A 27,215-nucleotide genomic window follows, 5' to 3' on the forward strand; every position below is an offset into this window, starting at 1 on the left:
GTAGCCTAAACCAGTACAAATCCCCCCCCCCTCCTCCCATCTGATTGCTACGTGGAGTGGACTCGTTGCTTTGAGACAGACGGCACTGAATCGGCGTGTGTGAAAAAACACACCTCTAGCACGGCTACATCAGGTCGAGGCCCGGGCTTGCCATACCTCGGTACGGTAACCCTGCTCAGCCTTTCTCCAGACGAAAAAAAAGGCGATCCGTTATTGTATCGCAGAGTCATTTGCATCGAAGGAGTATGGCAGAAGCGGACTTACAAACCTTTACATCTATCATGGACGCGCTGGTTCGCATCAGTGTAAGTGTGACGCTCATTTTATTAGCCATTTTTTAACCATGTGTGCTCTTTTTAAAAGCGATCTGTTTACCACCTGTGCATTTACCTGTGGATCTTTTCCATATTGCACATATGTGCGCTGATGATGAAGGAATGTGTGGCATTTCTTCCTTTGGAAGGTATTTTTTTGCATCTTGAATCAACGAGAAATGGCAATGCTCTAGCACTGTGGCTGGAAACGTAAAACGGGGCCACTGTGACTACAAATGCATTAATTAAGTAAACAAAAAGTTCTAGTAGATCAAATAAGTGTTTGAGCATTAAAACCAATTAAATATGTTGGCGAGTAGTAGGTTAAAATACTCGTGATGCACATGATGGGAAGATGCACGTTGTCATAGAAACGGGATGCTGCGTTTAAGTAGCTGCAGCAATAGAAAGGGGCCTCCAGAACCAGTAAAACTGATGCTGGTGGACAGAATGAGCAGAAAAATGCATTTTCATTTTACAGATTTAAAAATCTCACTGCTTTGTACTTCTCTGAGTTGTGTAAAGTGCATCTAAGTTTTTTTTACAGGGTACAGGTAAAGCTAGATGAGTATTCAGGGGAAAGCTATTTATTCATCCACGTTGGCCTTCTCTGCTCTCTGTATATTCAATGCCAGCCTCCTACACATTGACTATACATTATATCACAAGACACAGAATGTATAGAGCAGCCGATTCCTTATTTATTCTAGTGATTCAGCTGTTATTTAGTCTTCAGCCTCTTTCGTCCTCCTCTCCAGTCCAACATGAAGAGCATGGAACAGGAGCTGCTTTGCCCAGTGTGTGATGAGATGGTGAAGCAGCCCATCATCCTGCCCTGCCAGCACAGTGTGTGTCTGCTTTGTGCAGCTGAGGTGTTGGTACAAAGAGGCTATCCTCCTCCAGATCTCCCTCCAGAGCCTTACTCACCATCCTCCACACCCAACACCCGATCCCCACGACAGACACGCAGACCTGCTCCCAGGACGCCTGATCGCCTGGAGCGGGTCCTTAGAACAGGTAAAGGAAATGGTTTGTGTGTGTGTGTTTGGCATTCAAATGAACAAGGATGATGTTGACGTAGCATGATGTCACTGTCCTCTCAGACTGTCATAGATGATTTAACAGACACATCAGCATCCTGCCGCACATCCAGAGCTTTATGGATTCATCTAATGACTTATTTAAGTGTGTGTAGAGCAAGAAGATAGAGTCCGAGAGTCCTTACCTCAAGGAGACACGAAAGGCAGTAAGCATCTGCCGAGCAGGTGTGTCGCCAAGGTGTCTATGTAAGCAAATAGTTTTTCCTCGAGAAGTTTATTTTTCATGATGATCTGCACAAATGTGGAGGCAAATTAGAGTTTTGCTTCCTTCCTTTTCTCACTAGTCCGCCTTTGTTAAATTCCTCATAAACTATCTCTAAAAACCTTGCTTTTTATTCTTCTGTGTCTGTGTTTCTTTCCTTTTTATCCCCACACCTGCATCACTCTCCCAGTGTGTGGGACATACCCAGGGCGACGGCGGAAGGAGACCCATCCCCCCATGCTGTTTCCCTGTCCTTCCTGTCAGCAGGATATAGAGCTCGGGGAGAAAGGCCTGACAGACTGCCTTCGCAACCTCACCCTGGAGCGCATTGTGGAGAGGTATGTATATGCACCAACCCCATGAATATCATATAAGTGCTGTAGCATCACAACCTCAGGTCAGGCAGAGAAAGAGCAGACACCTTTTAGCTCCCCCATGCATGTCACCTGGCTTTATTTTATCCAGTGGGAATGTCGCATTATAAGAGCTGTAATAGTTTTGGAAAAGCACTCTAACCAGTCATGCAGGCAATGTGTAAAGGCAGCGAATGAAGAGTGAGGCCAGTGCTGCTTTATAAATGAGACAGGAAATCATTTGCTGGAAGGAGTTGCAATAATGATCTTTTTCCTTTACTCTTGATCCAAGGCTGAGAGCAAAGTGCAGGGGCAGCTGTAAAAATGCAGTGCAGCATTGGTTAAACTGTTCATTTTTATTTGGACTGAAACACTCCTCTGGCTTTTTAATTCCCCCACCCCTTATCAGCTCAAACAAAGGAGATCAAAGTGAGAGGAGCTGCTTCTGAAGCAGTGAGACAGGGAGAGACACTTTCACACGCAGCAGTTTGTTGGGTGCCGCTGCTTCCTCCCCTAGAATCACTGCAATTGGTCGGGAAAGTGTGACGGTGCATGTTTTACTGTGCAGGATGCAATAACAAGGCAGCTGCTGGTGATGTATCCAGGTCAGGCAGTTGAAGAGTTGCCTTCTTAACTACTGAAAAAAGCAGGCCACAGTCAGATGAGCTCATTATTCCCATTTATTTTTTTTGTTGCTTTCTTTCTTTGCCGCTGCAGAATTATCACAGCCTTGCCCTTATCTCCATGTACACATGTCTGTCCTTTAGGTACAGGCACACAGTAAGTCTGGGCAGCGTAGCCATCACGTGCAGTTTCTGTAAGCCTCCCCAGTCTCTGGAGGCTACCAAGGGCTGCGCTGACTGCAAGTCCAACTTTTGCAACGAGTGTTTCAAGCTCTACCACCCGTGGGGAACGCCTCGAGCTCAGCATGAACACATTCTACCTACCAACAACTTTAGGCCAAAGGTTGGTCTCTGTTTTTATCTCCGCACATGATACAAAGTTGCATCTCTTCCAGTACATTAACCCACCTTTGTGTTATAGGTTTTAACATGCACAGAGCATGAGCAGGAGAGACTGCAGTGGTACTGCCGTACCTGCCAGAGGCTGCTGTGTCCACTTTGTAAGCTACGCCGTATCCATCATGGGCACAAGGTTTTGCCTATAGCACAAGCCTACCAGGCACTCAAGGTGATTTTGAGGGTGGTGGTAATATGTTTTTACTGTGCTACAGCCCTGGTGATTGCAGCATAGCAGTGTTAGCTTTCTATTTGGTTTTCCAGGACAAGATTACCAAGGAAGTCAACTTCATTTTGGCAAACCAGGAGACAATACAGAGTCAGATCACTCAACTGGAGGCTGCCATCAAACACATGGAGGTGTGCTTCTCCTCTGCTTTGTTAAAGTAGCTTTTGATCTTTGTACAGGTGCAACAGTATTTGCTAGGGCTTCAAATGCAGTATTTTGGGGGTTCATTTTACATTTTTAGCAGAAAATATGTCATTGGGATATCAATACTGTCCAGATCTTACCTGCAGCTTTCTCCTGAGTTTCTCAGCAAAAAAATGTAATTATTTCACCGAATTTAGAGGAACTGTGATGCTTCAGTAAAGTATGAATGGACTTCAGTTTAACTGACCACTTTCTTTTAACTACAATTGCAACACAATGTGTAAATGCCATTCTAAAAGCATCGTGATTTTTCCCTGAATAGCAACAGTATCTCCAATCTTCATTTTTTCCAGCTGTTTTTGCATCCTCTCTCTTTCTGCAGGCCAACAGTGCAGTGGCTCTACAGCACTTGACTCACTGTATCCATGAGCTGGGAGCGGCTGTAGCTGAGCGCCAGGGGTCTTTGACCTTGGCCTTGGAGGGATCCCGCAGCAGAAAGGAGGAGGCCCTGTCCTCTCAGGTCTTTGAGAAGCAAGGCCTGCTGGAGCAGGCCGGTCTAATGGCCTACACTCAAGAGCTGCTGAAAGAGACGGATGCACCCTGCTTTGTGCAGGCTGCGAGAATAACACACAACAGGTAAGAGATTCAGCCGTTTTCATTCAGTTCGATTTGTTACCTTTATTTGAATTTTCTTAAATTCCTTTTATTATCTTATTTCTCCAGGCTGGTGAAGGCTATAGAAAATCTCCAGTGTTTCTCTCTTGCTGCCGAGCCCTCCTTCAGACACTTTCACCTGGATGCATCCAAAGAGATTAAGATCATAAACAATTTGGACTTTATACAAGGTGGGTTGTCAGCTTCTTTGTTCCTGCAATACATGGTATGTTAAAGAGTTAAAAATGAATAGTTTAATCTCCGTATCTTTGCAATTTTTCTCCACAGCTCCACTGGCTCCAGTCATTGACACTCAGAAGACGTTAGCTTACGACCAGCTTTTTTTATGCTGGCGGCTCCCTCAGGACTCAGTTCCAGCATGGCACTTTTCTGTTGAATACCAGAGGCGAGCAGGAGGAGCTGCGGCCACGTGGGGTGGCATCAGATCCCCTAATTCGGCCACAGCTTGGCTGCGCATCGATGAAGTGAAGGGTACTAGTGCTGTGGTCGCTCGACTGCAGATGGACAGCGTGTATGTGCTGAGAGTGAGAGGGTGCAACAAGGCTGGCTTTGGAGAGTACAGCGAAGAGGTTTACCTCCACACTCCACCGGCACCTGGTAGGATGTGTACACACAGTTGTTTCAGTACAAAAAGTCTTCATCTCGCCACTCTTTTAATTAAATTCTAAGATTAACAAAAGCTGTTTTTTCCCCCCAGTATTCATATTGCCAGTACTCATTTTCAGCCAATTGACTAATCTTTGTTTCTTTTCTCTCCATCCCTTGATTTCCTCCATTCCCATTGTTTTAGTTTCTGCAAAAGCCTTCCTTTATTTGCTCTGCATTCCAGTGCCATCCCAGTCATACTAAATCTGCTTCTGTCTTATATGCCACAGGTCTGTTTTTCTGCACTTTCCAAAATCATTTGTGTTCGTACATTTTGTCCATTGTTCCTTTTTGGTATTATTCTAAATAATATTAAATTCAAAAGTATTTGTCATTATAAACATATTTGAAAAGGTATATGTACAAATCAAATTTTACTCTTTACCTTTATTGTTTTTCATGTTTTTGTTGTAAAGCCGTTTCTTACTATTCATCTTGAAAACAAAGTTTTCTTTTCATTTGTTCTTTATGTGTTTGTCTCATGCTCCTCTTAGCCCCTTTTTCATTTTCTATGCCTGAGCTGCAGGATCTAACCTTTCCTTCTTTCTGATTCCTTTCCTTTCTTGTCATCTCTCTCCTTCTTTATCCTTCCTACCAGTCTTGAGTTTTTCTCTAGACTCTCGCTGGGGCTTGCATGCAGACCGGTTGGCACTGGGTAAAGGCCAAACCTACGCCCGCAGTGTGCCAGGCCTCTCCCTTCTGCAGGCTGCCGATCGCACACTAACATCTTGCCACTTGACCTCTGACTTACTGGTGGCAGACTTGGCTGTCACTCAAGGCAAACACTACTGGGCATGCTCTGTAGAGCCTAGTTCCTACCTGGTAAAGGTAAGAGAAAGTGTTGTCGATCATGTTGTGAAGGAAGCTTTTTAAAAAATCTTTTACATGCAGACTCACAATGGATGTGACCAAAGCTTCTTTCTTTTTGCTCCTCTCATTTGCAGATAGGAGTTGGGCAGGAGGCTAAGCTACAAGAGTGGTTCCATCTCCCTCAGGACATGGCCAGCCCTCGGTAACTAAACCTTACCCTTTTCAACTATCCATACATACATCGTCTTCTGCTTGTCCTTGTCAGGGTTGTGTTTGAGTTTATTTAAACTGATTGGTTTCCTGGCATGTACCCAGCTTTTAAGCATAGTGTTGAGGTCAGGGCTTTGGGAAGGCCGTTCTAAAAGCTTAATATTAGGCTGCTTTTTGAATTCCACAACCAGTTTAGATGTATGTTTGGGATTACTTTGCTGTTGGAGCACAAAGCTGTGTCCAAATTTAAACCATAAAGCTGTTGATTTGAGGTGAAGTTGAAGAATTTGGAGGTAGTCCCTGTCCGTCATTATCTCATTAACTTTGTGCATTATTCCAGTACCACTGCTAGCAAAAAAGCCCCAGAGCATGATGCTGCCACCATGCTTGACAGTTTTCCTCAGGAGGCTTGTCAATGTGGCCAGCTGCAAATTTCTATTGAGTTTAAAGGTGTTGATTATGGAGCAGGGGTGTCTTTCTCAGTTGGCACCCTCCATGGTGATGTAAAACTATTTTTTTGCCGTGGACAGTGATGCTGCTGTTCCAGCAGTTTCCAGTTCATACCAGACTCGAGCCTCTGTGGTTCCTGAGTTGTTCCCAAACATGCTAACCAATATCCTCTCATCTGAGTTTGACAGTTTGGGTCTTCCCCATTCAAACTTATGCACACAACTCTTGTTATGTGAAGTCATTAAACATGTATGTACATGTATGTATAGTTATTCAATGCTGGAAAAATCATTAAAAGCCTCAAATTACCATGACATTAAGATCCATGATAGAAATAGGAGTGTCCTGTCACCTATATTTTGAGCTGCTTGCTGGTTGTGGCTGAGGTAGTAGAGCCGGCCATCTATTAGTTTCTATTATCAGAAACTTGTTGGTTCAGTCTCTGGCTGCTCAGTGTGCATGCTACAGTATCCTTGGGCAACATACTGAAATAACTTAGACATGGAAATGACTGTTTTTATGAAATGGTGAATGAGACATGTACTCAAGTAACTTTAAAAGCACTAAATAAGAGCCAGTTCATTTGCCATTCAGTAACATGCCTCTTATTCAGATGGATAGGAGCCATGCCAGTAAATTAAATATATTTCTAACCACTTGGGGGCAACATAATAGCTTGTAAACACATGAATAACATTACTACTGTTGGCCACTGCTGGAAACAGCATTTTAAGTAGAAGAAACTGAATCAGGTCTACTCTAAGTTTTGCTCTTACCTCCTCTTCCTCCCAGCTGCGACCCAGACAGCGGCCATGACAGTGGGGCTGAAGATGGCCAGGACTCCCCTCCATTCTGCTTCCTCACTATGGGCATGGGCAAAATCCTGCTTCCTCAAGGACACAGTCAAACTCAGAGCCAGGGTGACAGCCAGAGCCATGGAGCAATGCACTCCCACAGTAGCAGCCACAGTAGCATGTCTCACCCTCACACTGCTCCTTTGCCACCTCGGCTAGGAGTGTGTCTGGATTGCGACAAAGGACGAGTCACCTTCTACGATGCCCACTCTTTGCGTATCCTATGGGAGGGACACGTGGATTGCTCCGCTCCGGTGTGTCCGGCATTTTGCTTCATCGGCGGCGGAGCCCTGCAGCTGCAGGACCTCGTGGCCAACCGGAGCATTGAGGAGCCACCACCTCGGAGAGTAACCATCCAAACAAGAGCAACGAATCTAAGTAAATAAACAGCTCAGAGATGAGTCTGTGAAATGATCCCAGGCAGAAAATGCTCTCTGGCTGAACTGTGACTGCTAAATACAGTTCTAGTTTTCCCTTCAGTGTGATCAATATAAATATCTGATGTTCTTTTACAGTTGCACTTGGCCTGAATTGATCACATTTCTCTTTTGGCTCTTTTTTTTTCTTATTAAAAAATTACTTTGGAATGCTACAACTAAGGACACTGTAGCCAAAGTGGTTTTAGACTATGCAGAATTTTGTTCACAGGGTCTCCTCAATAATCTGTGTGCAACGCAAAAAAAAAAATCTGCTCTCCCTTTACTTTTGGCTAATTTTTTCCCAGAATAATTGGATAGCATAAGCTGCATGCAGGTGTAACTAAGATTCATAACTTGCGTATATGCAGATAACTGACTGTCACCTTGTGAAAATAACTCAGATGTACTGTATGCCTAATTTTTTTTATCTTAAATTTTTATGTAGCGCCAGCAATGTGAATATAAAACAAAATTAGAGAATGTGAATTTTCTTCCGTAGTTGAATAAAAAGCTTCAGTTTTGGTTTTATATAGTCACTGTTTTGCATTTCAAAAGAATCGTGTGGCTTTTTGGCTGCGTAAACATGCTCACAGTTGCCTACATTTTTTTGTGTGTGTGATTATAACACAAATCAAAGAAACCTTCTGAAGGAATACTGTTCTCGTTATGCTGGTTGACATAACCATGTGAATACATTTCAATGTGTCACATTTTGAAAAGTTGGAAATGTTCATGGCTTGTTTGTGTCTTGTGTTTATGGTGTTTGAGTGATTTACACATAAGTGTTAATGATCAGGTAAATGAAGTGGATTACTGAGGAGACAAACTGAAGTACACTTTATAGTTCACTTTTCCTCCCTGTACCTTTTGAAACCTACAATATTAGCTAAGTTACTTATTTCCTGTTATGTATCATTTAAATGCAAAGAGTTTACACTGTAGTATTTTCAAAATGACAGGCTCTGACTGTATTTTGATATGATTTTTTTTGTGGGTATGTGTGGGTGTGGGAGCTCTGGCTGTAACTTTCACCCTTTCTGTGGTATGTATGTGTGTGTATCCTGTCCTGTCCTGTCTTGAATAACTCATCTATACCCCGTACATATGTTCCAGCACAGCACTTGAATGACTCGAGACTGTAGCATCTCAGAAATCAGAGTCCTCCTGATTTAGACTTTGCCTTGCTGGCGGAATGTTTCTATCAAGTCAAGAGAAAACAATAAATATAGTACTGTGAAAAAGTCTTCAGGTATCCCTCGTTTATTTTTATTTTTCTTGGAAAATGGGAAATGGGTGCAACAGTCTATTGAAACATCTGCAAATGTACATGGAAAGAATACAGTAAAAACAGACGTTGTGTAATTCTAACAGCCACTGGCTGAAATGAAGCCAAAACCATGACACAGCCTCCACTTTGTTTTACCGAGTACCGTATACACCGCTCCCCTGACCTCATCCGTGCATACTGACATCAACTGGAACCAAAGATTTCATATTTGGATTCATGACTCCATCAGACCTGTTTCAGTTCTTGTGTAATACAGCACACCTCAGCCTTTCCTTCCCGTCCTTGTAAATTGCTTCTTAACAGCCACCCTTCCACTGAAACCATTTCTGATGAGACTTCAATAAATAGTAAAGGACCAGATACATCTCCCAGGACATGACTTTCAGATGCTTTTCATCTAACCTAGATGGTTTTTAGGCCTTCCACTTCTTACTTATACTTATCCAAATTGTCCAAAAAACACACTGCATACAAAATATTTACGGTTTTCAGCTAACATCTCTTCGCACTTAACCCTGTTGGTACAAAGATACTATTTTATGCCTGCCAAAACTGAGTCTTTGCCTTTTTCTTTTCTTAAAAGAAATTCAGCTAAAGAAATGGGAACAACTGAAGTGTTTTTGCAACTAGCTACGTAGCAAAGACTTAATTTAAAATCGGTACTTTCTATATTGTCTGCTGTGTGTAGACATAAGTTCTATAACTTATGATCAAACAAACAAACAGAATAAATCATCTGACATTGTTCAGGTACACAGGCTGGACTGCAAATAATTGGAAAAGCAGCCAATGTCCAAAGAAAACCTTTAAAAGACTTTTCTACAGCCTGAGGAGCTATTGCCCCAAACCACCCTTGATTTCTTCAACAAAATATGAAGAAATCAAGGGTGGCTCAAGAGTTTTTCACAGTATTACATATGTATATGTATCAGTAAATTATCTCTTTTCCCTGCCCTTGAGCACCACAACATGTGAACACAAAGGTTTCTCTGTACTGAAGAAATCACAAGTAGATATGCATGACAATTTCTTTAGTGCTTCTTAACATTTTGTCTTTTAAATTTGAATCCCCCCAAAATGAACTCCCTTAAATTAAAGCATTTCATCATCAACTGACATGTTTTCATACAATACCCAACATTAACATAAACACAACTAGTGGTTAAATTGCTGCACACAATAAAGACTTTGACTGACTGCAGACAGCAGAACAGTAGTCTCAGAGGGCTTACCAAAACAAACCCTATTTGTTTGCATGTCATGGAAAAAACGCCTCTCAGCGTGTGATGCCCCATTGCGTGTAAGGGCAAGTGTGCCAGAGCTGCTTAAATGAATAAAGTGGATGTTTTGTGCCACAGGGTTTAAATATAATCAGCCAAGACACACCTTTGGAAATCTGACACTAAAAGCAGCAGAAAGATTTCAACATTTGCATTATAGCATGTTAACACTAGACGGGACAAGGTGAGTGGGTTGTTGTTTAACAGCGTAGTCATCAAAGAAAGATATTTTCCAGAAAGGTAGATGACTTAGATACATCTTACGCAATCTCAAAATTTCTCTGAATTTGTCGTTGTCCTTTGACATCAGCAGGGAGCTGTTGCAATCAAACCAGAGCTGAAGCTCTTCCACTTCAGGAGCTTGCAGTATGGAATATTCAGCATTAGGGGGCAACATTGCATTGTCCAATTGTCCTCTTTTTTGTTTGGAAAAAAAAAAGTTCACAACAGGTGCACACTGTGTCAACGCCAAGATGTCTGGTCACAAATCTGTGATGACATGTCAGATAATGTTAGGTAATGGGAGCATTCAGCTTCTGTTTGGTTCATCTGAACCAATCTTTGTGGTGTTCATGGTGTTAGACCTGGAAGAATATTAATCTTGCTCGTATCTATCTCGTCTTTCTTTTTCTTCTTTTTGGGCACAACAGAAAAAGAAAGAAAACCTCCCCAAATCTAAAAATCCACATTGACAGCACACTGTTTTCCAGTGAAGCGTTATACAGACACGTTCTTGCTTTTTGTTTCCTGGTGTTTTTTCTCACCGCAGGCCTCTGTTTGCCCTGTGGCTTCACCATTTCTTAGCTACGGCTGAGTTTAGCGTAAACGTGTTTACCAGAGAAAACCCAGCATCACAAAACTCTGTATCTGCACGTAAACACGTAACTGTGTCTCAACAGAAATTTGTTGTGATTTGTGACTTCAGTGGAATCAGTACGTAATCATGAATCATCTGCAGTATGCACCTATACCTTAAAAACTTGGATTTCTTTTTAGAAGAAATCTTAAGTGATAACAAGGAATTCTAACCCTCATCTTAGCCCAGCTATTGTTAGTGACTAAAATTCTTATTAAATTCCTGTTTGTGTATCATACTAGGGGCAGGGATAGCTCAGTAGGTAGAGTGGTCACCCCATGATCGGAAGGTCGGTTTCGAATCCACCGAATGGCTACTCTGAGGTACCCCTGAGCAAGGTACCATCCCTACACACTGCTCCCCGGTGCGCCTGCTTAGTGGCTGCCTGAGTGAATGGGTCAAATGCAGAGAGAGCAATTCCACCACGGGGATCAATAAAGTATACATTACTATGCTAGACTGTTTCCTTTATCTATAAAGGACATTTTAAAATGTTTCAATGTAATTAATCACAGGTTTCCATATTTTTGTAATGACAAAAAGTGTTTTGTATATATATGTATTTAGATTTGGTGTCAGCAAAACTATAGACAATAATAGACAAAATGTGATGAAACTCACAGCAGGCTTGAGTGAATTATATTACAGTGAAGTAGTGTCATTTTGACATTAAAAATATAGATGAACTAGTGACTCCATGATATTTTTTGTCATTATAATTGTGCAGGGTTTCATCCTAACTTGCCCATCTCGTGATCCTGATCAGAACAAAATATAGACAAATATGTTCCGTGTAAATCTACAACAGTCTAAACACTGAAATATCTGAAAATATAACCGTCAAAATCAGTGCCTAATTATGGAAAAAATACCAGTAAATTACAAAGAAATCCAAGCCTACAGTGTTCACAATAAAAATAAAAACAATTCAGATATTTCCGGGTCATAAATGAAGCCACACAACTTTCCGCTGTCTTTGCCACACCTTTACAGTTCCTGCTAAATTAAAAAAAAACAAAGCCCTGTGGAGAGTTTTCCGAGAAGTAAATTTATGGTAGGAAACATTCTTAGATTTAAAAATATCTCAACACATGTGTATGACAGGGGTCACCTTAAAGTGATCAGACTTGGCCACTTGCAGGTTAAAAGGCATTTTGATTTCTTTACATATTTGATATATCACAAACTAAAAAAATAATGAAACAAAGTATCAGCTAAGTAAATATAGTTGTTTCATAACAGGGAATAATCTTAAACTGGTATGCACACCTGAGATTTTCTGTTTACAGTTTTACTGGGAATACTGTTAAAAATGCTGCCATGCAGAATAAGTTTCATATGCAATGAAATGCAGAAAAACTTTCAAATGTGCATACAGTGCAAGAAGCTACAAAAATGTTTGCTAATGAAAGCACAGGCTCCAAATCCCCTGAACAGCTGTGTCTCCCGTTTTTCAGCATCTCTGCGCATCGCAGTGGACGCGTACATCGTACGTGCAACCACGCAGATATACACTCTTCCTCAGCTCCCTCAGAGGACCTCAGCAAGCTCCAACTGGTTGAAACTTTTTTTCCCCTCAAAAAACAGAAAAATTTAACCAAATATGGCAACATTACAACTGGCACAGTAGATTTGACACATTTGCGTGTCCCTGCACAGAATTCCACATGCACGTAATCAAATTCAATTCCACTTTCCAGCTGCCATTCAAAAACAGAACCAAAACCACACGCAGACACACAAATCTGTGATCCATCTGCACTCTGGATGGATGCCAGAATGGGATGGCATGCTCAGACAGGACCAGTGCCCCACGGGTTCTCCAAGTAGTTACGTCTGTGTGTCATTTTTAGACCGGAAAAAACATTACCTCTTTAAAAAGTCATTAAATGTTCTATACCACCTGCTCGGCTTGTTTTTCTTCAGAAAATCTCACCTGTTTCTTCATATCCGGTGTACAGTATGAGTCATGTTTTACAAAGAAATAAAAACACGTAAATAAGTTATAAAACCACCAAAGGAACGACTTAAATTAAATGTTGTGCCTAAGACATCTAATGCCTCTGTTGTTGGGTCCACTGCTGTCAAGCACAGCTGGGGAGTCTCAGATATGTTCTGGCAGTAAAACAAGAGGATACCTGACAAATGATTTATATCAAAGGTGAAATGTGTATGTTCATCCATGCTGACAGGGTTTTGGTCCATGGGCTCTCCTCTGACAGCTTAATGACTAGCTGTCACATATCACTTCACTCCCGGCTCAAATTTTGAAGGGCGACAGAAGCAAGAGGGAGAGGAGGAGGAGGAGGAGGAAGAAGGAGGAAGAAAAACAATCTGGGAGACAGAACACGCCGAACTACACTCAAACCCTTAAGACACACCGGAGGTTCTCCCTGTTAATCTTCAAGGTACAGAGCAAATGTCTTTCAGCAGCTGCTGGAAACAGTGAAAGAGCTTAGGAGTCACATTTGGCATGTTAGTCTGTGTGTGCATGTGTGTGTGTGTGTGTGTGTGTGTGTGTGTGTGTGTGTGTGTGTGTGTGTGTGTGTGTGTGTGTGTGTGTGTGTGTGTGAGATAAAGAGAGAGAAGGAGGAAGGTGGTCTCTGTGTGCAACCTACAATGTGGGCATTTTAGGTTCTTCAGCTGTGCAGCCTCCAGGCTCTGAGGAGAAAACGCTGATTATAAAGTCAAGGTGGAGACGCTGGTAAAATTAGGAACAGAAAACCACTTGCTGCACATGGCTCATCATAAATACCTATACCAACAACTGTACAGAAAGGGAAAAGCAGGCATATACACGCACACCAATAAAAACACTGTAACTGACAGTTTCAGTATAATTGGTAACCGGGTGAATTTTATAGTTGTCTTCTGCCAGTCAATGAGATCTGTTGCATGAAAATGCAACAGCATCTTTTTTTCTTTGTAGTCTTATCCTTTCTGCTCTGCTTATATAACCTATATAAATCTTTGACTGTCAGATTCATGGAACTGACTTTCACTGCAGATGATCTGAGCACGGGGCCACGGAGACAATTTCGAGGCGTGTAATGCAAAGCAGGAGGGAAACTGCAAAAGAATGCAAAGATGTGAGTAAGAAAAACAATGAGGCAAAAGACAGAGGAAAACACACAATGAAGATGAGGACAGAAAAAAAAGATGCCAGCATTGAGAAGAAAAGGAAGAACAGCAGCTGACCATGAGAATAATTGGATAAACAAGTAAAGGGAGGAGGATAACAGAGATGGTTGGGAAGGGTGAGGGGCTCACAGGAAAACTGAGAGAAGCACATTCCTTTTTCCCTCTTCTTCCCTTCAAAACAGCAGCTGGGACAGGTGTGCTTTTACTGATGGCAGAAAGTGCACAAGCTGCTGACTACCTCCCAGTGTGCTGTGTGTATGCCTTGTGTGTGTGTGTGTTTATATGCTGAGTGTGCACACTGTTTGGTTGCTGACTGCATGTTAGCAAAGACTTTGTTGTGTGTAATTACGGGGGAAACAAAACCCACGGATCAAAATTTGCCCGTAACGACAAAAATAGACATCTGAATGCACACATGGTGTTTGCGAAGGAGAGGCTGTGGGAGTGTCTGTGTAAGACACAACATGCTGTAGTTGCTGTATATACAATGCGTATACGCCTATGTTTAAAAGGACATGGGCAAAAGTACAAGAGTGTGTGTTGTTTAAGGAGACAGTCTCTGTGACAGGAAACAGAGGGATCCTGTTTGTGAGTCGTACTCATTGTTCAGCTCCTCACCCCCTCCTCATCAACTCTACTACACCACACACACAAACGCGCTCATGTACACAAGATAGAGCTCATTTTACTACTTGGCTGCCGACCAAAGACGTGTACTCATCAGCGTGAGGTCTGTGTTTTGATTTCCTGCCTCGCACTTAACACGTTGTCCCTTCACAACACAGCCACGGTTTCTAATTAGGGGTGTGTCTGGCCAGTCTGACTCCAACCATTGTTTTCTTCGTCTTATTGATGTCTATCTGTTTTATACAGAAGCATGATTCCAGCTTCCAGTATTGCCTTGTCTTCTCCACGACTCATCATTTACTGTTTCTCAAGATACTCCTTTTTCCCTTTCAACCTTCATGACTAATTTCTACTCACAAAACTCCGACTTATTGTTCAACTCTGAGTCACTCGTCTGCAGTATCCTGTCACAGGTTTCCTTTAAAATAATGTTTTTATAATTTACCACACAAGTAAAAAGCTCTAACAGCTTGACTTTAGGGATGGCAACGAATGGATTGCTTTAAACAGATCAATTATACATCATCATACACTCAAGATTGCCAGTGGATGAACTTGGTTTATCCTTTGGCATGTTTTGGACACACAAACTGTTTTATATACCTTCTGCATGTTGAAGGTTTTCTTTGTCCACCTTGGACAGGACTGGAAACCACTGTAGATCTGAAAGGTTTCACAGCATAAGATGAATTTGAGTGACTTTAAGATTTGTTGAGCTTTAAGTGTTCGTTGTTTGATTGCCTACACAGAAGACAGACAGAGTCAACGTGTCGTCAACCAGTAGATGTATATTTATTAATTCACATTCATATTTTAGGGGCTCATTATTGGCGTTTAGGCTGCTGCTACAAATGCCACTAAGCTTGGTCATTAAAACATTACGGGTTTAATGTACAGCTAATGTAAAATTCTACTCAGCATACCTGACGCTCAAACTGTTTTTAGACTGTTAAAGGCAAGAACAGCACAGACAGGATGAAGAAATATAGTTAGTGATAGTGGGGCCTAGCACACTTGATGTGGTTACACCACCTCAGAGCTGTTATAAAGTGAGAGAAAATCTAACAAGGACTTTTTTAATACTGTAAAGTTGTATATTTTAACATGTATTGACATTCATGGAATTGCTACATATTGAAGAAGACTTTTTTAAAGTTTAGTGGACTGCAATGAAATGAAAAAAAAAAAAAAAGCATAGTTCCACCAAATCTACAAGATGTTCGTTCTCGTTTACGTGAACGTTATGTGTTTCTTTAAAGGCCTAAGATGTTTCTAAGTTACAAATCTTGCATAGATTATTATGCTATTTTAATATAAATAAAAACAAATAAGTCAAATGTTTTTGTCTCCTAAAGAGATTTGTGCCTAAAGTAATGAACACTCGAATCACACTGTTGTGAGATCCTGGTTCCAGATTCACTTTTGACTTCTAGAGCTAAGCATGGACAAGCATCAGTTTACATCAGTGAACTTTTACATCAATGCATTCAAAGCAGATCCCTGAGGTCATGTGATCAGGACCTGCTGGCTGTGCAAAATACAAGGCTGAGGATGAAAGGAGACTTTTTTTCTGTCTTTATTTTAGCATTTCATTGTAAAGCACTGGAATATTATTTTTATCTTGAATAAAATTGTATTTACTTTATTTACGTAATTGTTCCTGACCACAGGTTAAATTACTTATCGTGATAAAGCATTTATTTAAGAGCTTCTTAGCGAGTGGTCCCACAGCAGTGAGGGGGCGTTATGTATCAGGTCATTTCTGCAACAGTCACATTACTGAGCATTTAGCCAAATGTACAGATGTGAGAAAATAGGGAGGTTATTAACTTCACCTTCAACCTGTTTTCTTATTCTCTACAAAACTAATTCTGCCACCTTTTGCATGTACAATCAATAACAGCACCATGAATGTTTTGGAGAGACTGTCTGAGAATGTGTGCTGTTATCTTTAGTTGTGTATCGATTGCATTAGGGAAACGAAAACAAGAAAAACTGAATTCCTAGATAGAGATCCGACAGACAATACGATACAAAGACCAAATTGATTCATAAAGGTCAAAACTGGACTTAAAAAAAGGAAATCAGAGCTCTGATGGAGGGGTAAAGACACTCTATGCACATGTCCTTATTGTGTCTCTCCATGAAATACTAGCAAACAATACTTAAAGAACTGTGCTACATAATTACAACCTATTAGAAGCCAAACCTAAATTTATCCGTGAAATTCCTTTATTCTTTTCCCACGCTTTACTACCTCCATCTCATTTATACATCCTTTCTTGTTGCTTTTTCACCTGCTGCTTATATTTCCCCCACGTTTCTTTCAAGTATATCTCATTTATCTCCCACCTCCAGTCTTCTCTTTGCCTCTACATAACACTCAGCTTCCAACACAATACTGTCTTGTTGTTGTGCATGTGTGTTCTCTGTCAGGGGCAAGCTCTTTGAGCTCAGGAAGAGCGGTCCAAGTAGCATTCATGCACACACACACATACACACACACTGAGGATGAGAATCTCTGCCATAGCCTTTCCCACCGCTGCCCTCACTAAATCAACAGGCTCACACAAACAAGCTCATTCGCACTGCTGCACCATCAAACAGGCTTTTGTCTCTCCTGCACTGCCACTCCAATCATACACACTTACCTCGTCACATGCATGAAAGCTCGTTACTGAACCCAAAACAAAACCTCCAAACTAAAGCACAAATTCCTCTACTTCAAAGGGTCAAGTACAGCCTCAGCAAGGAGAAAAAACACCAGACAGTGACAGTTACGGTAAAAAATTTTTATTGATATGGCACCTTTCATTATTTAATGATAAAACACATTGTTTGTCCAGCAGAAAATGGACATAAATTTCTTCCTTTACAATATTTTCCCTTTTTTTAAATATAACTGTAACAAACTGCATGTGCTGTTATATATCCATTCAGGCTTTCAGGGAAGCTGGAGACTGTCATATGTGAGAGATGAGGTACACCCTGAAGAGGTCGCCAGTCTATCGCAGGGAAAAAGCTTAATTTATACTTCAGAGTCTAAAACATAAAACAGCATAGCCTAAGCAATTGGCTAACGCTGCTGTTAGCATTCGTACTTCTGTGTAGTGTGCCCGCAGAAGTCTGCAATTTCACCTCCAAGACACTAGTTGGCAGTAAACTTTTAGTTTTGAGCTTATCCATTCTCTTCCAGTTGGTTCAATAATTGGCATCACATTTTACATTACATTTCTAGGGAGGTGCACATTGGTTAGGGTGCAGGGTTTAAGAAGAATTTGTGATTATGACGTTATGGAGTAGATTTAAATCAGAGGTATAAATCCCACTAAACATTCACACCTATCGCCAATTTAGAATCCCCAGTTAAACAAATGAGTGCATCTCTGGACTGTGGAAGGAAACAGGCCAGAGCACCCAAAGATCAACTCCACAAGAAAGGCCCCAGCTTGCCAGTGCATCCAAACCAGCACCTCTCTGCTGTGAGGCAACAGTGCTAACCACTGTACAATATATACGTTTTTAACCTCTAAAAATTCACATAAATCTTTAATGGCAAACATTACCTAAAAGAAGGCACTTAGAGACACAGAGAGAGACACAGAGAGAGACACGTAGTAACATGTCTAACAACTATCCGCAGAACAGTAACAGTTGAATCATATTAAAGACATCGTGAAATTTACTCTCAGCTGAGTAAAAGTCCACATTATTCTTCCCCCCCAAAAAGTAAACAAAACACTTTACACGTCGAGTCACTCGCTGAGTTTGTTCCAACATGTAACTCTAAAGCTTTGTTGCCAACCGTCCATCCGTGAAGATGAATTTTTCAACTGTCAACATCATATGTGCACGGGTTTGTAGGAAGGCGAACCTTGATTGACTGACGCAAATTTCCAAAATAGATAAAATCTGATGAGGCTAGTGAAAATACCCGGTGTGTTTGGAACCTGGAAAACAAGCAAAACAAGGAAGAAGAAGAAAAAAAAAAACATGTTATCGCTTCAATCCTCACACAACACTGACAGCTGAGCTTACAGGTATCCAAGTGCGTATTCATGATGTCTTACCACAATATAGTAGTCGCTCAGCTGAAGGCCGTAGAAGACCCAGGAGGTTGAAGTGAAGAAGGTGGCTACAGTCAGAGGGAAGGACAAGCACTGCACGTTACCACTACGCACGATCTCTACCTGCAAAGGCAGAGAGGAGGAGGGATGCCATTAACATACACTTCAAAGCTGGATTATTACAGTTTTTAATATTTACAAGGGATCGAATTACCAACTGCTACATGAAAGGTGCCTTCAGTGATGACCCCTGAGAGAGAGAATTACTCTATTCAAATATCAACACACCAGCATGCCTCTTCAGAAGTGCTCTCTATAGACGTTCCCACAGCTACATTGTCACACACTTCCAATGCCGGAAGGAGTAAGTGTGCACTGCTTTGCCCACATTTTAACTATTGTGTCTTGCGCCACTTTATGACTGGCAGACTCTTCATGCTGCTTTTAAAAGGGGCCATTTGGAAGTGATATAAACACTGGGTACTTCTAAAGTGGTCAGATGACACACTGTACTCCATTTTATTTGAAGGTACCGAAACCCGAAAGAGAACTTAACTAAAGTGTTGATAACTCAGGGCAAAGGAAACCTATGAGTGTTTTAAATTAAGAGCTTAGGCAGTAAATTTACATTTATAGCTTTGTTTTACTTTGACAATATATTTAGTTGTCCTCTGGGTTAGTTTAAAGTATACATTATCTGGCTGCTTGTTGGAGTTTTTTTTAAATTCAATTTTGGCTTAGAAATTTCACCACATTCCCAACCTGTAATTTAAAAAAACAAAAATGATCTTTAAGCAGGCAGCTTTGGATTTTAAGTAATTTGTGCAGTGCCTACATCATTTTATATATGCATATATAGCAGAAAACATAATGGAACCAAAGGGCCAGGGAACACACAAGACAGAAACTGGGAATAACAGGAAGACAGATGAGGGAAAGAAAGGCAGGAAGCTGACTGGGGGTCATTCGGTGCTGTGAGGCAGATGGAGGGAAGGAGACGAACAGGATAGAAGACGGAACCAGAAGATCAAATACAGTGACAAAAGGAAAGAGTGAGAACAGGGGATTTATCCCTTCACTGCATAGCTGAACATGCAGACTGAGATGATGTGAGCAGATGAATTAAAGTGAGCAGCTGCTGCCGGTGCAGTGGGTTCAACGAGGAACACGTTCAGGAAATGAGAAGATATGAGGTTCCTATTGTAGATACTAAACACAATCAGTGTTATCATGAATACAGTGAGGGTACTATGAACTGTAATGCATGTACACAATCACCTGCCACTATATTAGATACATCTATATAAATGCTTATTAACGCAAACATCTAACCAACCAATCATATCGTAGCAACTCGGTGTATTTACCCACGCAGACATTATCAACATGACTGCTGAAGTTCAAACTGAGCATCACAGTGGGGAAGAAAGGTGATTTAAGTGACTTTGAATATGGCATGGTTGTTGGTGCCAGACAGGGTGGTCTGAATATTTCAGACTCTGCTGATCTTCTTGGATTTTCCCAAACAACCATCTCTAAGGCTTGAATGGTATGAGAAAGAAAATTCCTGCTGACTGGATATTTTCTCTGAGTGCCTTGTTGATGTCAGGAGAATGGACAGACTGATTTGGGCTGATAAGAAGGAAACACCCATTACAACCAAGGCACGCAGAAGAATATCTTTAAATGTAAAACATGTCGAACCTTATGTCAAAGGTTCAAGCTGGTGGGGGTATAACAGTGTAGGGGACTTTCTTGTACCCTCTGGCCACCTTGGAATCAATTAAGGATTTAATCGCCACAGCCTGCCTGAGTATTGTTGCTGACCACCTTTATGATCACAGTGTGCCCATGGCTGCTTCCAGCAGTATAACACCCCATGCCACAAAGTTTAAATCATCTCAAATTGCTTTCTTAAAGATGACAATGAGTTCACTGTACTCACAGTCACCAGATCTCAAACCAATAGTACATCACAGATGTGAAACCAACAAATCTGCAGCAACTGTGTGATGCTAACATGTCAATATGGAGAAAGATCTCAGAGGAGTATTTCCAGCACCCTGTTGAATCTATACCATGAAGAATTAAGGCAGTTCTAAAGGGAAAAGTAGCAAGGGGTACCTAATAAATTGTCCAGTAAGTCTATATTGCAAAAAGGTTTACCCAAACAAAAATCTTCCTAGTAGCAGCCATTAGTTCAACTGATTATTTAACTCGCTGCTGCAAGGTTAGGTTCAATAGAATCTTTTAGATAAATGTTTGAAGTGACTCACAAATAATTTGAGTTCAAAGAATAAGAAACAATGTAACACTATTAATGCTGTGCTACATTACAGAAAAATATGACCACACTAACAAGCCTATAATATATGAATTGTACAAGGGCAAGCACTGTGTGGGCTGCCTGTTAATGGAAAAAGCAATAATGATTCTGAATGAGCAGCAACAACCACCAAGGAGTCCGCTACTAGTGGAGTTTCAAGTTTCAAATAGTATACTATGCTGTTTGAGGTTGGCACATAGTAGAGGAGTATTTGCTTCGTGGGGCTGTTCTTTACCCTCTCAACCCTTTAGATTTCCTGCCTGACATTTCTAATCTATTAACTGCAGGCACAAGACATGAAACTGACACTGTCCATGTGTGAGCGAGTGTCATCATTCTGAGTTCACTGTGGAGGTCGACCGACCAATCAAACACTTCTTTGATTACGACACTTTTCATCTACTAACTTTTAGTTGAGGGGGGAGGTGTGCAGTAAAGCGCACACAATATATGCTATTAAAGATCTACTTTTCTGATGCCTCTGGTTGAAGGAAAGTCCTTTTGAATCCAACCACCTGTCAAATGACTGTTTTTAGTGTAACACCCAATTGTTGAGATGTTCTCATGTACTGGACTTCCTGACCAACCGCCCCCAACATGTCCGGCTGGATAACCGCTGCTCATCTACCATCACAATGAACACCGGTGTACCACAAGGCTGTGTGATGAGCCCTTTCCTCTACTCCCTCTTCACCCACGACTGCAGACCTGCTGATGGTTCCAACACCATCATTAAGTTTGCAGATGACACCACGGTGATTGGCCTCATCAGTGACAACGATGAGGCCGCCTACAGGGAGGAGGTGGATCGTCTGGCTGAGTGGTGCGACAGAAACAACCTGCTGCTTAACACCGAGAAGACCAAGGAGCTCATCGTGGACTACAGGAGGAATGCTGACCCACATCCACCCATCCACATTAAGGGGACGGCTGTGGAGCGTGTGAGCAGCTTCAAGTTCCTGGGAGTCCACATCTCCGAGGATCTCACCTGGACGACCAACTGCTCCAAGCTGGTCAAGAAGGCTCACCAGCGCCTCTTCTTCTTGAGGACTCTGAGGAAGAACCACCTGTCCTCAGACATCCTGGTGAACTTCTATTGCTGCACCATCGAGAGCATCCTGACCAACTGTATAACAGTCTGGTACGGGAACTGCTCTGCCTCGGACCGGAAGGCGTTGCAGAGGGTCGTGAAAACTGCCCAGCGCATCGCCGGAGCACCACTTCCTGCCATAAAAGACATCTACAGGAAGCGGTGTCTGAAAAGGGCTGGGAAAATCATCAAAGACCCCAGTCACCCATCACATGGACTCTTCACCCTCCTGCCCTCTGGGAGGCGCCACAGGAGCCTCCGGACTAAGACCACCAGGTACCGGAACAGCTTCTTCCCCACAGCTGTCAGACTCCTGAACTCTGCCTCCTGACATCTGACCCACGTTAAACTCATGGACTGAACATACACACACCCACAATGGACAACTGTACCCTCAAACACAATAATAACATGGACTGAACCACCACTCACAACCACTAGCACTTTATATAGCCTCTGTAGAAACTATCTACACCCTCACTTATCTTAACTGCACTAATGTATAGCTCTGTGTAAATAATCATTCTGTACATTCGATAATCTTTAATCCTACAACTGTTTACAACTTGCATAGTTCCCATTTCTGTATAGCTGTATATCCCAGATTCTGTAAAGTTATTTATTTCATATTCTGTATAGTTTTTCATATTTATATCCTGTTCATATCCTGTACATAGCTTGTACTCACTACAGCCTGTACATACTTATAGTTATAGAATATTCACAACATACTTCATACCGTGTACATTATAACATACCATAATAGACCCATTTCTGTAATATACTCACATATCTATATTATTGCTAATATATATTGTAATATATCTATATCACTAAAGCACTTCTGGATGGATGCAAACTGCATTTCGTTGCCCTGTACCTGTGCATGTGCAATGACAATAAAGTTGAATTCTATTCTATTCTATTCTATTCTATGTAGCACAGGAACGTCTGGACTTATGTGCAAATGTTCTTCAGTAGTTTGGATAGAGATATTGTTGTTGCTCTGAACGAGAATTATTATAATAGCTGTGGCACACCACATGGCTCGATCCTGGGACTAACCTTCTTTAGCCTTTAAATGCTGCCCCTTGGGTGTATCATCAGGAGACACGGCACCAGTTTTTAGATAGGTGTTCATCGTAATCTGCTATGCTGTATCATAATACAAGTCTTACTGATGCCCCCACTGAGGCTTTGATGGCTTAGCTCTTTCACGTGTTAGCCAAATGTGTTAATAATGACACCACAGAGACACTTCTTCACTGTTGTAAATATTCAGTTTGATTTAGGGTACTGCCTGGGTAGAGTGTGCAGAAGGCAGAGCACATGACACTGACTCTCATATCAGTGAAAACAGATGTTACGTGGACTTTGATCCTGGCAGATTAAATACTGTTTAACACCTGATCAGACTCTGCTGGGTTTTGCATTATCACAAGAATCTCCTTTGGGTAAGTTCTAAGAAAGCTCACAGGTGCCGTGCATGTGTAAGATCGGCATATGTAAATCTTTTAAGACTCATAGCCAGTCCCATTTCTGGGCTCCTCGAGGACCTCAGAGTTTGTGGGGAGATTAAAAACAATTACTTTACAAAATGACTTTTGCCCCCGGTGGCTGACTTTATATAGTGCAGAGGAAGGGAATTAATTTTCCCAACAGAAACTGGGACTGTTTTTGAGGGGTCCAAAATTTGAACTCAATACTAATTGTATATCTTTATAAGCTTATTGGTGCAGCCCTATACAGCAGTCCCAGTTTCTCATATGGCTTTTAGCAAAAATTAATTTCCCCCCAATCTAGTGTTTTTATTATGTCCTGAAAAATTTAATTAATGGATATGAGAATTATGTAGTAACATATAGGACAGGCTAAACTGGAAAGGATGGAAAACCAAAACAAAACAAAAGTGAAAACAAAACCAAAAAACATTTACCAGCTAAGCCCATCACCATTTACTGGAAATGAAGCAGCAAACTGCAAACTGACTTCATTAACTGAACAAAAATAGTATCCGTTTGGTATGCTATTAATTATCCCCATATGCACACTAGTTTTTATAAATATTTTTGGCAAGTCATTTTCTGATTCTACTTCATTTGAAAAACGCTGAGGTTTCACACTAAGCTCTGGATGGCTTTACTTTGGCCTGTAGTAACACTGTGAGGAATCTTAGAGTCATTTCTTACCAGGACATTGCCTTCAACCGTGCACATTAAACAAATACCATGTACGTTAAACAAATAACATTGCTTTCTTTAGTCTTTGCAATATTGCTATGAGTAAAATGAAAAATGTTATATGTTTTTCAGCGGCTCCGTGTTGAATCCAAAGTTTAATTAAAATGCCATCTAAATGATCAAGCCTCGTCATATCTTCCTCACAGACTGCTAGCTTACTTGTGGTTCCTGGGGCATTTTTTAAATACTTTTTTTGGCCTTCTTCAGTGCAGTGAAGAAAGGACAGCGAGAAGAGGAGAGACATGCGGCCGCGGGTCGGACTTGAACCCAGGCTGACCGCTCTCAGCCGTATGGGTTGCCTGCTCTACCTGTTCTCAGCTGCATTTGAATAAAACACCAAATCCACACTTAAGCTTAAATTTCAAAACTTACATTTTAACTAATGATTTTATCTACTGTTCTGATTTTATCTCTTTTGATTTTATATACTGTTTTGTTTGTTTGTTTGTTTGTTAATTAGTTAGTTTGTTTGTTTGCTTGTTTTAATCAATTTTAAATCATGCTTTTTATTTGTTTTTGTTTCTAATGTCTCTGTAAAGCACTTTGGATCACCTTGTTGTTGAATTGTGCTATACAAATAAACTTGCCTCGCCTTGCCTCAATGCACTGAGCTAAACCAGCCGGGTTCCTGGAGCATTTAAAAGTAGAATGGGAGACAGATTCCTCAGCTTTTAAGATGCTCTTCTGTGGAATCAGCTCACAGTTTGGGTTGAGGAGACAGACACCCTCTTTACCTTTAAGATTAAACTTTCCTTTTTTAAAAAAGAAATTGTTTGGCTTTTAAATCAAAATGAGTTCTGAGTACTTTTAAATGTGTTTCTTTTAAATTCGGGTTTCCTTTTTTTAACTGTGTCATTAACTCGGTTTTATCCAATTTGATTACTTTATTCGTAAAGCACTTTTGTTGTTTTTAAATGTGCTAAAAATAAAAATAAACTTCACTTTTTGATAAAGATTATAATTAGGGCTGGAGCCCTTAAGCTGCATCAACATAGGAAGCGATTCGCAGTATTGTGCAAATCGACTCGCTTGCTGTGTGATGTCTTCCTGTTAAAAAGACAGTTCTTCCTCCACACCCTTGCTGTTGTTAGCAGGATTTTCTCTCTACTACTAAAAGTTTTACCTTTACAATATAAAACTCATTAAGGCGGGTTTTTAGGTACTATCATCCAAATGTAACTGACTTCCAGATCATGTTCTGAAATATTATTCAGTTCAGTGAGAGAAAACAAACACAGGCGACGTTCTACACGCTGCCTGTATGTTGTGTTTGTCTGTGGTGTGAATTGTACCAGGTCGGTGAGCGGTGACAGGTACATGCTGACGGTGACCACGCTGCAGGTGAGTCCCAGCTGGCTGAGACGAATGTCTCCATCAGTAAGAAACATGGTGAAGTAGAGCCAACCGCAGATCAGTACAATCCCTGCTGCAAGGGTCTGGGAGGACACTAACCTCTGAAACCAACAAATACAGAGACAGATAAATTAAAGATCCAGCTGCAAGTAAGGAGAGCGCTTTATGACAGGTCTGACTATGCTGACCCTCTGCTTCGTGTAGCGGAAGTACATGATGATGTAAAGTATCTGGAGAAGAGCACCAATGATGTTGACCAGGATAATCGTCTGATCTCTCTTCAGAATCCCATAATACATCCAACCAAGGTTACTATAGAAACAACAGGAACATTAGTGATGATGCATCACAGTGAATTATGCAAAAGCGGAAAGAGAAACTCACTTGAGGCACGTGGTGAGGAAAGGGAGAAACTGGATATTGTCTGTACTTTTGGATTCTCGCATCTTTTTCAGGTCGGTCCTAGAAACACACACACACACGCATGCACATACACACACACAGAAAGAATAAAAAACAAAAGAATAGGCTGGAGATGCTAATAGCAATTTAAACCAATAACTCCATGTTCAGTGTTAGTACTTTCTCGCATTCCTTCACTATAAAGTTGTTGTGATGCTACCAAGTGCAAGCAGTTCAGAAAATCTCCATCCTGTCTCAGTGGGATCTTGCTTTCTTCGTACTTTCTCCCATCCTTACAAAGTTAGAGCAGGAAGTAAGATAAAACATAGATGCATGCAATTAACGATCATTTAAACTTACAGTCCAGTCGAGAACATCCCGACTGTGAACACGATGCAGGCCCATGACAGAAGCGACAACAAATCCATAGAGCGGGGGAAAAATACGTGCTTTGTGCACAGTCTCCTTTTAATCACAAACTCTTAAACTGCCTGAGATGAAAGGTAAATATAACGACGCGGATGCTCTCACTGTATTTCCGTATTTGCAATCAGTGCCCTCCTGGTTCCTGTCCTCTGATTGGCTATAGGCTCAAAGGGCTGGCCCAATAGGGTGCTGAAACGATAAGGAACGTAGCGCTGGACGTAATTACGTTGCAAGAATTTTACGAGTGACTGCCAGAGGGACACGGATGTGGGAAAGCTCATGGCACTCGTACAGTTTATTCAAAGCTTTTCAGCAGTCAGCGAGCATGAAAACATTCAGTATTTCCCGACCCGGAAGGCTCCGATTTTACACACGCATTTAACTTTATATGTCTTCTGTGGGGGCAGCACGGTGGTTAGCACTGTTGCCGCACAGCAAGAAGGTCCTGAGTTCAATTCCACCATCAGGCCGGGGTCTTTCTGTGTGGAGTTTGCATGTTCTCCCCGTGTTTGCGTGGGTTCTCTCCGGGTACTCCGGCTTCCTCCCACCGTCCAAAGACATGCAGCTTGTGGGGATAGGTTAATTGGATAATCCAAATTGTCACTAGGTGTGAATGTGCGAATGAATGTGAGTGCGAATGATTGTCTGTCCCTGTGTGTTAGCCCTGCGACAGACTGGCGACCTGTCCAGGGTGT

The 27,215-nt window shown here is 41.5% G+C and overlaps 2 protein-coding genes across 2 annotated transcripts; one reads left to right on the plus strand and one right to left on the minus strand.

Annotated features, from left to right (window-relative positions):
* The first annotated feature begins 63 nt into the window (after positions 1–63).
* On the plus strand, positions 64–8,653 carry trim46a (tripartite motif containing 46a). The gene is made up of 12 exons (XM_086311721.1): positions 64–305; positions 1,073–1,331; positions 1,807–1,954; positions 2,737–2,935; positions 3,014–3,160; positions 3,253–3,348; positions 3,744–3,997; positions 4,085–4,206; positions 4,304–4,633; positions 5,280–5,509; positions 5,626–5,693; positions 6,944–8,653. Exons 1-12 carry the CDS (start codon positions 246–248, stop codon positions 7,389–7,391), a joined length of 2,361 nt encoding a protein of 786 aa, XP_086167847.1. The 5' UTR covers positions 64–245; the 3' UTR covers positions 7,392–8,653.
* An 8,748-nt stretch (positions 8,654–17,401) lies between these two features.
* On the minus strand, positions 17,402–26,657 carry slc50a1 (solute carrier family 50 member 1). Its single transcript, XM_086311723.1, has 6 exons — positions 26,455–26,657; positions 26,077–26,154; positions 25,881–26,004; positions 25,632–25,793; positions 18,687–18,806; positions 17,402–18,566 (listed from the first exon to the last, which is right to left on the minus strand). The coding sequence occupies exons 1-6, from the start codon at positions 26,520–26,522 to the stop codon at positions 18,459–18,461; spliced, it is 660 nt and encodes a 219-aa protein (XP_086167849.1). The 5' UTR covers positions 26,523–26,657; the 3' UTR covers positions 17,402–18,458.
* Between the last annotated feature and the right edge of the window lie 558 nt (positions 26,658–27,215).

This window comes from Aulonocara sp. 'chitande type north' Nkhata Bay, linkage group LG11 (assembly GCF_057382095.1).
Source record: "Aulonocara sp. 'chitande type north' Nkhata Bay isolate Kocher_YH1m ecotype deep benthic linkage group LG11, A_spYH_male_GT1.1, whole genome shotgun sequence".
Lineage (NCBI taxonomy): Eukaryota > Metazoa > Chordata > Actinopteri > Cichliformes > Cichlidae > Aulonocara > Aulonocara sp. 'chitande type north' Nkhata Bay.

Excerpts from the sequence above, each read along its gene's own strand:
- trim46a (XM_086311721.1), top strand. The coding sequence starts at position 246 with ATGGCAGAAGCGGACTTACAAACCTTTACATCTATCATGGACGCGCTG. Across the intron at positions 306-1,072 it reads ACGCGCTGGTTCGCATCAGT|TCCAACATGAAGAGCATGGA; the intron begins GTAAGTGTGACG and ends CCTCCTCTCCAG. Across the intron at positions 3,349-3,743 it reads CTGCCATCAAACACATGGAG|GCCAACAGTGCAGTGGCTCT; the intron begins GTGTGCTTCTCC and ends CTCTTTCTGCAG.
- slc50a1 (XM_086311723.1), bottom strand. The coding sequence starts at position 26,522 with ATGGATTTGTTGTCGCTTCTGTCATGGGCCTGCATCGTGTTCACAGTC. Across the intron at positions 26,155-26,454 it reads GGGATGTTCTCGACTGGACT|GACCGACCTGAAAAAGATGC; the intron begins GTAAGTTTAAAT and ends GTGTGTTTCTAG. Across the intron at positions 25,794-25,880 it reads TCCGCTACACGAAGCAGAGG|AGGTTAGTGTCCTCCCAGAC; the intron begins GTCAGCATAGTC and ends TGTTGGTTTCAG.